Source organism: Lontra canadensis, unplaced genomic scaffold (genome assembly GCF_010015895.1).
Source record: "Lontra canadensis isolate GAN:19392208 unplaced genomic scaffold, GSC_riverotter_1.0 scaffold19, whole genome shotgun sequence".
Taxonomy (NCBI): Eukaryota; Metazoa; Chordata; class Mammalia; order Carnivora; family Mustelidae; genus Lontra; species Lontra canadensis.
The window spans coordinates 14,700,028-14,712,450 of record NW_022631013.1 but is presented as its reverse complement, the minus strand read 5'-3'; the positions used below and the strand labels follow the sequence as shown (position 1 = coordinate 14,712,450).

Sequence of the window (12,423 nt, the reverse complement as noted above, 5' to 3'; positions counted from 1 at the left end):
CAGGCAGGAGAGCTTGCTGAGGTGAACCACATGGTCCTCTTGAGGGTCCTTAACTGGTTCTTCAGTATTCCAGAGAGGCCATAACTAGATTCCTTTATGCCTAAGCCAGACCTCTGTTCTATTACCTGGGAGAGGAGAACAAATTACCTTCCCCTTCTTCACCTCTGTCTTTGTGTCCAGGGGGGTGATTGGCCTCTGGTGTGCAGGCTACATGTTTCCCAGAGAAACCCTCATTCGACGAGGGGAATGGGGAAGAAACGAAGGAGAGCGTGTTAGGATAACTCACTAAGTTGCTGTAACAAACACACCCCAAAATGAAGTGGCCCAAAGAAAATATTTCTCTCTCACCTAATGGCCCTGAGGAGATGGGTCCAAGTTGGCAGATAGCTCTGCCTCCATGGCCGTAACTGGGTGAGGCTTATTCCCTCCTACTGTCTGCCACTCCCCAAGGTGCCTTCCTCACGGGGACAGTTAAAGCTGGGGGGAAGGCACGTCCTGTTCTCAGTCGCAGGAGGGGAAGAGGAAGCCCACACAAGGGATGAGCAAGTGATACAAAAATTGTGCACCTTTTGGGTCTACTCCAGTTACCTAGGCAAGAACTTGCATGATCACACTTCTGTGTGAGACACGGGGTTGCCAGAGTCGATGCAGGATGTCCCAGTGATGTTTGAATTTCAGGCAATCAAGCATACTTTTAGTGTAAGGGTGGCCTAGGCAGTATTTGGGATATACTGGCACTAAGAAAAAAGATGCATCATTATCTGAAATTCAGATGGGACTGGACATTCCATATGTTTATTTGCTAGACCCAGTAGCCTTTTGGGGAACTCACATTAGTCTGTCACAAAGATCTACAGCATAGTTGTCCATGCATCTAAGCCTGACGGCTCTAGGATGGGATAGCCCTCCCTCCCACTGGTCACCAGAGAAAAGGAGGAAAGGTTTCTGTCCCTCAGAGCCCACTGCTCATTCGGTTTTAATGTCAGACCTCTCTCTGAGTAGAACGACCATGACTTGATGTTTGACTTTAACTTGCACACTCCAGCAATAAAGAGCTCCTCACTTCAGGAAACCTGAAAACGAAGCCATTGTCAAAATCCCTAAAGTGCTGGGTGGTTTTTCCTGGAATGGAAACACAATCTGACCTCCTTTGCTTCTAGCCACACTGTTTGAGGCACACAGAAAACGGTATCTCTCTCCTCCTCCACGTGAAGATGTATTAATGGCTGAGGTCTTGACATCAGAACAACACTTTACAGTTTATAACTTCCTTACACTATAGTAGAATGTCCACTGCCCTTCCCAGTTACCACCCCCTCCCCCCACAAACACATGTGTGCATGCACATGCAAGCACGTGTACACACACACACACACACACACCAGGCTTCTCAAGGGCTAGACTGCCCCAGGTCTTGCACCTGAGTTTTCTATAACCTGGAGGCAGCTGCAGTCCATCTTCTAAAGGAGCCCCTACAGTCCTAGGCTTCGGCGTCTCTGTGAGGCTTACACCTGACCAGCCCAAGGGTCCTCCCCTGCAAGGGCCCTTCGGGGCATCAGGAATGATAATTATGGCACTTTTATTCTTGTAGCAGGTTAGCCTCATGATGTGTCAGGGACGGGGCTAACCTTTGAGTGCATTGTCTCATTGAATTTCCGCAGTAACCAGAGGCTTGTGCTGTGATTGCTGCATTCTGAGGATGAAGGAGTTGAGACTCAGTCTCGAGAGCCAGTCCACAGACAGTAAGGGGCAGCCCTGGGTTTGCCTCGAGACCTGTCCAACCTCAGAGCCCGCGCTCTGACCCTCCCCCGCCCTGCTGCCCTGGGCGGGCCCAGCTGCTTCCTCGAGAAGCCAGCCTGCTCTGAACGCATCATTGCGAAGCCCAGGCACCACCACCCCCCAGCCCTTCCTATAGCAACAGCCAGCAGGGGCCCTCTGCAGCTCGTCCCCAGCGCCGGGGCCTCTCTGGCTCTGGGTGCCCTCCCAAGGCCCACCTGAGGCCCAGTCCCATGACCCTGGGAGCTGGGGAAGGGGCTGGGCCCGGGCCTCTGACTCAGCTGGAGCCTTTGTCTTCCAGCTGGATAAAGACTTGGAAGAGGTCACTATGCAGCTTCAGGACACACCAGAGAAGACCACCTACATTAAACAGAACCACTACCAAGAGCTCAACGACATCCTCAACCTTGGAAACTTCACTGAGAGCACAGGTAGGAGGAGGCGGGGTCCCTGGAACGTGGGGACCTGGGTATCAGACACCAGCTGGCCATCTTCCACGTTACCGATGAAGAAACTGAGGCTCAGAGGAGGGGGGGATGACCTGAAGCCACTCAGGCAGAGCTGGAGCATCTGTCTAGACCTGGGGCTTCTGTCCCTCGGTCTCTTGGGTTCCGGTGGCACACGTACATGTCATGGCCAGCAACCTGGGTTTTGCCTACATTTCGGCCAAATTTTCAGAGATCGCCAGTGTCATTAAGAGTGCATAAAGGGGCACCTGGTGGCTCAGTAGGTTAAGCCTCTGCCTTCAGCTCGGGTCATGATCTCGGAGTCCTGGGATCAAGCCCCGCATCCGGCTTTCTGCTTGGCGGGGAGCCTGCTTCCCTTCCTCTCTCTCTGCCTGCCTCTCTGCCTACCTGTGATTTCTGTCTGTCAAATAAATAAATAAAAACTTAAAAAAAAATAAAATAAATATTCATCGTTTAGGGCAGTTTCATTCATTATTATACAGCCAAACAAGGTTCGTAATACAGCTGTTAGGAAATGGGGCGGATCTATTCATGCAGATATGGAGAGCCCTCCCAGTGAAAATAGTGAGATGAACGCGAGCATGATACACATAAATGCACATACATCTGCACGTCTGTGTGTGCATGTGCTAAGTGCATTTTTTAAAAGGTCTGGAAGAACAAACACCAAATTGTTAACAGTATCCACCTATGTGAAAAGGAACAGTAAGTACAAAGTAAGAAAGGATTCATTTAGTATACTTCTCTGTTGCTGGTATTTTGTCAGTATTTATTCATTAATTTGCTATAAAATTATTTTTAAATCAATGAAAATTCTTTAGTTTCTTTTTGTTGTTGTTGTTTATCGTTTCTTTTATTCTCATTACCTAAATCCTAAGTATTCTTATTATAAAAGCAAATTATTAGGGGCGCCTGGGTGGCTCAGTGGGTTAAGCCTCTGCCTTCGGCTCAGGTCATGATCTCAGGGTCCTGGGATCTAACCCCGCATCATGCTCCCTGCTTGGGGGGGAACCCGCTTCCCTCTCTCTCTCTCTGCCTGCCTCTCTGCCTACTTGTGATCTCTCTCTCTGTCAAATAAATAAAATTAAAAATCTTTTAAAAAATTTTTTTTAAAAATTATCAAGTTCTTAGGGTTAGAGTTAGGGTGGGATGATTGCAAAAAAAGTTTGAATTGAGATAAGTTACAAGTCAATTCAAAGAATAAAAATTATTCACAGTAACTTTAGTATCTGGTAAAGGTGGACATTTCAAATTAGTGGAGGGAAATGAATCATTCAATACATTTAATGGGGATAGGTGGATAGCTATCTGGAAAAGAATAAACTTAAATCCGTACATCACACCTCACACAAAAATAAAGTCCAGATATATAAAGGATTTAAATGTAAAAAGTGAAACCATGAAAGAACTAAAAAAAAACAAAAAAAAAACAAAAAAAAAAAAACAGAAAAACCCACAGGAGAATTTTTTTTTTATAATCTCAGAGACGGGAAAGCCTCTCTCAATTCGATGCAAAACACAGAAACCACAAAAGAAAAGGTGGATAAATTTAATTGTAAAAAAGAATTTTTTAACAACACAAAAGCCATCATAAGTCATCAAAAAATCAAACCAAGCCAAAAAATATTATAATTCAGGTAATGTGCTTATTTTCTTACATATAAGGAGAAATTTATATAATTTATATGAAATATATATAATTATATGTAAATTAATTTACAAAAAAAGAGCAACACAGAAGAAAACTGGGCAAAAGAGAGTTCTCACAGAAGGAAGTGCAAGAGATTCATACGCTTATGAAAAGATGCTGAAGCTCACTCCTTATTTATTTATTTTTTTTTTTTAAAGATTTTATTTATTTATTTGACAGACAGAGATCACAAGTAGGCAGAGAAGCAGGCAGAGAGAGAGGAGAAAGCAGGCTCCCGGCTGAGCAGAGAGCCCGATGCGGGGCTCGATCCCAGGACCCTGGGACCATGACCTGAGCTGAAGGCAAAGGCTTTAACCCACTGAGCCACCCAGGCGCCCCTGAAGCTCACTCCTTATTAAGAGAATGTAGATGAGGGCACCTGAGTGGCTCAGCGGGTTAAGGTAAGCGGCTGCCTTTAGCGCAGGTGATGATCTCAGGGTCCCTGGAATGGAGTCTCCCTCTGACCCGCCTTCCCCTCTGACCCTCCCTCTCCCTTTGACCCTCCCCCGCCCCACTGCTCCTGCTCTCTCTCACTCTCCCAAATAAATAAATAAAATCTTTTTTTTTTTTTTTAATTTTATTTATTTATTTGAGAGAGAGGCAGTGAGAGAGAGCATGAGCGAGGAGAAGGTCAGAGGGAGAAACGGACTCCCCATGGAGCTGGGAGCCCGATGCGGGACTCGATCCCGGGACTCCGGGATCATGACCTGAGCCGAAGGCAGTCGTCCAACCAACTGAGCCACCCAGGCGTCCCAAATAAAATCTTTTTTAAAATGCAGATGAAATCTTGAGTGAGATACCATTTTCACCAATGAGACTGGCAAAGACAAGAAACCAAAAAGTTACAGAGAGTTTGAGGACACAGTTGGGAAACATTGCCGGTTGAAATAGAAATGGCTCTGACCCAACAGTTCCAGTTTTGGGATTTATCATAAGGATATGCAGTCAGCTCTCATTATTCACGGTGATTGTCTCTGATAAAGTTGCTGTGAACCATGAATTAATGAGTGACTACTAAACCACTGCTCCTGAGGAGGAATACAGGGTTTGGTTCCTGCAAGGCTCTCTCAGGTTGACATTTTGATCAACCCATGACATAACTTTGTTGTATGTGTGTTTCTGCTTGAAGACGTCTTATTTAATATACAGTGTTGATTCGTTAACATTGACCTCATGGTCAACAGTGCTATAAAGTGTGCCTGCACGAAGCCCATCTAAGCCATGTATTTTCTCCGTCAGGCATGTCACAGCCGTCTTGCACTTGGGCGTGCTTTATAGGGTTGTTGACCGTGAAGTCAATGTAAATTTTTCAACATTGTGTGTGTCAGCAAATGACCGTGAAAGCCTTACCGGTATTAGTTGGGGTTACAAATAAATGTTAGCGAGTGGGCGAATTCACAAATACAGAATCAGTGAATAAAGAGGATCCACCGTACTCACATGGGGGAAAGATGACAGTCACAAAGTCACACACTACAGAAAGACAACTAAAGCCCGGTGCTTCTCCAGATCCCTGGGGGAGGGGGTTATATTTAGTATTTCTTCAAATCTCTCTAGATAGTTCTGAAGCACAGAGGGTTGCAAAAGCATGCACATCACCACATTTTATGGCTACACAGTGTTTCTTTGAAAGGAGGCCCCCCACACACATGAGTATGTAACTAATCCATTGTTACTGGAAATACTCAGATTAGTCCCAACCCTTTTTTTATATTACGAGTAACGCTGACTTGAACATCTTATGCATAATCTCATTATTTCCTTGGGATACATCCCAGAAGTAAAAATTCTGGGTAGAACACTTTTTTTTAGTGTTCAATGCTTATTGACAAGTGACCCCCCCCAGAAACATTATGCCAATTTGTACTCCCACCAGCAGTTTACTGACTACTATTATTCTTTTCCATCCTGGGCAGTCTTATGGATATATATTTTTTACCTTGGAGGGTTATTTCCTCTGTCATCACATCCCTGTACACTAGTGAAAAAGGCCTTTATATTAGAACTTTTCATTTCCAAGTTATGTTGCTTACATTGGTTAACTTGATTTTTTCTTGGAGAAAGGAAGTCCCCAGGATGCCATTTCCATCCCTGGTTAGAAGCTTCTAGATTCACTGCCTTAGTCCCGAGAGAGACTGCAGAAACCACAGCTCTGAAGGGATAATAGGCTCTTTTGCATTCTCTCTCCTTGGGCAGCATCCTAGAAAGACTGCATTTTTTTTTTTTTTAATGAAGTTAACAGAATGTGTTGTGATCTTGTTGTTTTGCATTCAGATGGGGGAAAGGCCATTTTAAAAAATCACCTCGATCCAAATCCCCAGCTACAATGGAACACAACAGAGGCCTCTCGAACATGCAAAGATCCTATAGAAGATATCAACTCCCCAGAACAGTAAGTATTTTCTCCTTGAGAATTATTGCAGAAGAGCGTGTTAGTCCCGCACAGCAATTTCAGTCTGCTGGGCGTTTTCACGTGCCTTATTTTATTTAAACTCCACAGCAACCCCATGACACAGGTCAAATTACAAGCCTCAATTTACAAATGAGAAAACGAATATTCAGAAAGGGGAGGGGACTTGTCAACGCCCACCCAGTTCCGAAGTGCAGGAGATGGGATTTGAACCCAGGTCTGCTGACCGTCAAGCCCACCGAGGCAAAGTGCCCTCATTATATATAAAATTTAACCTTGCTAAATGCACTCACTGCACAACTCTTCACTGACACCTACTGTGTATCAGACATAGAAGTGAAAAAAACGGACAAAAATCCCTTCGTGCGCAGAGTTTATATTCTACCCAGTGGCACAAGAACTTCTTTTAAAAAGCAGCATCTAGTGTATTACATCATAGGTGCTTTGGAGAAAAATAAAGCAGGGGAATCAGTCAGGGATTGTAACCTTGAATAGAGTGATCAGAGGAGATTCAGTGAGAAGGTGGCCTCTAAGCGAAGACCCGGACATCTCTGTTAGCTTTGTTCCCACTGGCAATTTTGAGTTCTTCCTTTGCTCATAGCAGCTTGGAAGCAGAGATTAGAAATGTCAACCCTGGCGCTACCGACCCTCAGGGCTCAGTCGGTTAAGCGTCCAACTCTTGATTTCAGCTCAGGTTGTGATCTCGGGGTCGTGAGATCGAGCCCTGCTTTGGGATTCTCTCCCTCCCTCTGCCTCCTCCCCTACCACCCCCTGCCCCCACCCCCCAGGCTCACTTTCTCAAATAAATAAATAAATAAAATCTTAAGAAAGAAAGGAAGGAAGAAAGAAGTGTCAACACTGAAACTTGCTCCCCAGGAAGTGACAAGCAGCAGAGACAACCAAATCACCAACTATAGTGTATTTTGAGGTCATTTGGGGTTAGGGCCAATAGCCTTCTCAACCCAGTTAGCTCCAAGGCTTCATTGGCTTACATTCCAGAATGATCATTATGGTTCTATGGTAGTCGTCAGAGGTTTACTTATTAGTAGCCTCCATGACAGTATACGCACCTTGAAGATAAGGTGTGCATCCCTCCCGTGTCCTTTGGTCTGAATGCAGGCTCCCGCACTGAGTAGGTGTTTGGCAAGTGCTGTTGAATGAATGACTGTGTAAATGGGACCTCAGCAGACAGCAAAGTGCCATGGCTCTGAGAGCCTCAGACAGATGGCCACCTTGCCCAGGCCTTAGTCCTTCCAGGTCAGAGTTTATTCTTCAGTAACCCTCTCCCTGGACTCTGCCAGCACCCTCTGGCGTTCAGGGGTTAATCATAGCTCAGAGTACACAGACAGGTTCAAATTGAATTTCAAAAGGAGATCTCCAGCACACTAACCTCGTGAGCACTTGTGACATGTCCTTGGTAGAAACTCTCCAGTGCACAGGGAATGAGGGGGGGCACTGCATCTGTCCCCCTCTATCTCAGGATCCCATCAGTGCCATGAATACACACCAGGACACACCTGTTGAGATGAGGTGCCCCCCACCCCCGTGAGGTGATCTGCCTCCCTCACAGAGCTCTGTGCTCCCTCACCAAACTTCTTTCCCAGAAGGAGCAGGAGACCCACCTTCCCCACTTCTGGCTTCGTTGTCATGTCCACGTTACATAAACTCTGTACCCTTCCCTAATCATTATAGTGGAGAATAGCAGCACTTCTTTTACTTACTGGGTTTTTATGAAGATCTGGGGGTGGGGGGATGTCCCCACCTGAGCGGTCAGGCACTGAGGACACAGGGAGGCCTTAAGGATACTGAGAATGCAGCTTCCCAGGTACGAGAGAGAACCACACAAGATGCACCTGGGAAGAGCCCAGACCCCCCACTCTCTCTCGCTCTTTCTCTCTCCCTCTCTCCCTCTCTCTCTCTCTCTCTCACACACACACACACACACACACACACACACACGCTGCCATGAGTCACACACCACCCCTGCCTCTGCCCCGCCTTGGGGCTTTTCTGGCTGTGCTTCTGGGAATTTACCCAGAACTCTGGGAGCTCAGAGAAGGAAGGAGCCCACTCTCTGAGGAGTTTGAAGTGGATAGTGAAGGGGAAAGAGTTCATCAGATCAGGAGGTAGAGAGAGTATTCCAGGCTGGGGGAAAATTGTGTGCAAAGGCAAGCATGAGTGGCCTTTAGCAGTGTTTTAGGGGAAACTAGCCACCCAAGTATAGGGTTTGGGTGGTGAGTGGGTAGAAGTTTCACCTGGAGAATTAGAAAAAAGATCTTAGGCAGCCTCAAATAAAATACCGCCCCAGAGGTGGAAAGATGACACCAGTCACCAAAGAAGCTAAAAGACCAGGAAAAAACCTATTGAAGTCAACTAAGCAAGAAGGACAGAGGTCCTGGGCAAGGCAGGGTCAGAGGAGCCAATGAGGAGGCCAGAGCATCGAGAAGCCCCGCAGTCCATTTGGAGGCTTGTGAGAGTAGAGTGAGAACCGTCTGGCAACAAAGTCCCATGAGATAAGCAAAATCCGTTCTTAGGGATGGCCGCACGCTCAGGAAGACTTCATCCCCTTTGCTGAGTCCATCTCCCTGGTTCCTCTCAGGGCAGTCATTGGCAGGTGTAGGTGAATGGCTAGATGATGGGATGGACAGATCTTGGATTCGGGATAACTGGTCTCCACCATCAGCTTCTTAGCCAAAGACAGTCCAAGGAATATTCTGGTGAGTGACCGGATAGCCTTCACTAAAAGTCCTCTCTCCCTCTCCCCCCTCCCTTCCACCCTCCCTCTCTCTCTCCTTCTCTCTCTCTCTCTCTCCCTGCCACAGCATCCAGCGCCGGCTGTCCCTCCAGCTCCCCATTCTCCACCACGCCTACCTCCCATCCATCGGAGGCGTGGACGCCAGCTGTGTGAGCCCCTGCGTCAGCCCCACCGCTAGCCCCCGCCACAGACACGTGCCACCCTCCTTCCGAGTCATGGTCTCTGGCCTGTAAGGGTGGGAGGCCTGGGACCGGGGCCTCCCCCATGACAGAACCACATGGAGCAGAGGCTACGGGAACACTGTCAGCTCTGGCTGCAGAGCCGCTGGGCGCCACGGCTGGCCTTGTGGGACTGCTCGATGGCACTCAGGTGGACAGGATGGGGGCACTTGGCACCTGACCTCGCGCCTTATTTGTGAAGTTTTTATTCTTTCACAAAGAAGAGGAACGGAAATGACTTCTTAATGTCTGCAAAGAAGGAGGAGCTGGGATATTTTGAAACTTTGCAAAAAAAAAGAAAAAAAAAATCCTAGACAAGGAGCGAATCACTAGAACTCCAGCTAGAAGTCACCGAGTGTCCCTGAGCAGCCTTGAGAAGAGGCGAGGGGCTTCTGGAGAAACCAGCTCTGCCTCTGCACACACATCCCTGGCTGTGGCCAGGCCAGCCCTTCTCCCCTCTGGGGTAGGAGGCAGGCAGGGCAGCCTGGCCCCCAGCCGCCCGGGCAGCCAACCCCAGCCTTCCTGGAACAGGGAGTCTGCCGGGCAGCCAGGCGGCCCGAGGGCTGGGGTACGGGAACAGGCTGACTCACATGCCTCCCGGTGGGACCTTACTCTCTAATCAATGCCACACATTAACACAATAACACCCATTCCGGGACCGTGGGGATTTAGGGCACGTCACTGCAGACCCGCTCTGCAGCATTCACCGACAGTCGGTCAAGCACCCACCACGTTGGCCATGTCCTTGTGTTTGTATCAGGTGTTCCGGTAATCAGGGGGACCACCCGAGCTAATCATGGAATGTCTGTTTCCAGCAAACACTCTAAAGAAAGACTGTGCACTTTAACCTCTCATCAGGGCCCAAGGGCTGGCTGGGGTTGGTTTTTTCCCACTGACTTTGTTTCTGACCAAAGTGAATCGGGCATTCTGCTAGAAGACATCCCTGTAGTCATAGGGAGAGAGTTGCTGGCCGAGGGCTCTCCTTGGCTTCCCGAAGGTGGCCTTCCATCCGGAAAAGCCAGGGAGCTCGCCCTTGGGGTTCACGGAGGTGACCAGTCAACACACTGGTTCTCATTCATAAGATCACTCTTCCCTTTCAACCGAACAGAGAGTACTGGCCTGGGAGTCAGACGGACCTGGGCTCCAGTCCTCACTCCATGGCTGACTCCCTTCTTGACCTTGGGAAAGTCCCTACTGTCTCTCTGAGCCTCCGTTTCCCCTCCCCAAGAAATTGGGGTTGAGATAACCCCCGTCCTGCCTACCTCACAGGGTCTCTCTGAGGATCAAAACTTGATCTTGTCCAGAAAAGCTTCATACCAAACAGTGAAGCAGCCGTGACCCGTGAGGAATCAGGATGACCGTGACCTTCGGCCCTCACAACCGCCAGGGGTTTGGCCCAAAGAAGGTCCCAGCACAGCCCTCTACCAGGATAACCTGGCGGAGAGAGGCTCCCGACAACTTTAGTGACATTCCTAGGCAGGTTCATTCTTTGCTAAAGAAAGGCCTGAAGGACAGCGTCCAGGACGTCTGCACAACCAAGCGGTCGCTCCCTCCCTAAAGAAACCTAATGGCAGCTTCAACAGGCAGGCAATAATCTCTTCCCAGACCACTGAAGTCAGGAATATACTGCTGTCACCACCAGACTTTGACAAAAGGGCCCACAGGAATCTTATCATCGCCAACATTTCAAAAACACCTGATTTCACGTAGCATAGCTTTCCTCTCCCCTCCCCCGCAAAGAGAGGTTATGGAGGTACTGTAGCTTTTAGAGAAAAAAAAAATGTCAACACATCACAGGTCAATTGAAGTCATCGTCTGTTTTAGGCACTACAAATCGGTGTTGTCACTCACTGTGTATTACCAGTATTGACTTGCTTTCTTGATTTCACCAAAACCAGATTTAATTTAAAGGACCACATTAATTTTTCCAAGGGAAGGAGACAATTCATTGTACATAATGTATACACACACACAAAAAAATATACCTGTAGAAATATTATTCCAGCATAGCAGGAAACAAAAAGAAACAAAAAGTATTGGACAGTCGGAGGTGAGTGTGTGCGTCCGTAACCCGTTGTGACCCCTGACCGTGCACAGTCTTCTAGGTTCACCCACGAAGTACATTTTCTGTCTTAATGATACTGTAGGTTCACCCATTTTTTTTTTAATTTCCCTGCAAATAACAAGACCCACAGAAGTGACTCTAGCTATCTAACGGTTCTGTTCTTTTATATGCAGCAAACACACCGTACATTTCCGAAGAGGCTTCAGCCTGAAGGCATTTTCCAGTGACGTTAGTGCACAAATGCTTTAAATTAGACCGGGACTGCCAGAATCAAATGTAAATGAGGAATTTCTCGTACCCCTATTGCATGGTATCAATTTTTAATAAATTGTTGCAAATTTGTTTTTATGAATAAAAGGAAAAAAAACTGTCCTCTTTAATGCCTACTCGTCCCAAAATGCAGGTCCAAGCAGGTGTATTCCTCTGCTCAGAAACTCGGGGGACAGTTCTGGTGTGCCTCCTCAGCGTCCTCCCTCCCTTTGGCGGACAGTAACAGAGAAGCCCCGCGACCATGTCAGCTGGGGTGACCTGAGCCAGGCCAGTATGGCTCTTTCCAGGCTTCCTCCTCGCAAGGAAATTTAGTCAGCCATGAGAGAGAAAGAGGAAGCTGATATGGAGAGAAATAGAATCAAGAGATGGATCCTGATGGTGTCTGAATCCTATTCCTGAAGGGTCCTTCCCCTGCTGTGAAGGGTTCTCCATTCTCCAAATAAATCACCCATTTTGCCTAGTTAAGTTCAAGTCCAGTTCCCACCTGTTGCAAACAAGAAGTCCCTAACTAACCCATACTGGGCCCTCAGCCTGCAGCTCCACTCCAATCATGCCATCCTTCAGGCTCCCATCCAAAACACCCTTCTAGATCCCTCTGCATGAAACTCTTCTTACTTTCTGTACTCGGGACGCGTACACACAGCTCTGGGTACATGCTCACGCTGGCCCCATCTCCCCACCCCAGACCAGGAGTTCCCTGAGGATGGGAGTCCTATCTGCCTCATCCATGTCCCACCAGCAGCAGGCCCTCCCACTGGCTCAGAACAGTCTT

The 12,423-nt window shown here is 47.7% G+C and overlaps 1 protein-coding gene across 1 annotated transcript in view; it reads left to right on the top strand.

Moving 5' to 3' along the window:
• Window positions 1-11,753, top strand: part of GABBR2 (gamma-aminobutyric acid type B receptor subunit 2) — a 336,043-nt gene extending 324,290 nt beyond the window's left edge. Inside the window, exons 17-19 of the mRNA XM_032860690.1 lie at window positions 2,078-2,207; window positions 6,208-6,325; window positions 9,166-11,753. Coding sequence (XP_032716581.1) covers window positions 2,078-2,207; window positions 6,208-6,325; window positions 9,166-9,331 — 414 coding nt within the window. The 3' untranslated portion in view covers window positions 9,332-11,753. The remainder of the gene's footprint in view (window positions 1-2,077; window positions 2,208-6,207; window positions 6,326-9,165) is intronic.
• Window positions 11,754-12,423: the final 670 nt, after the last annotated feature.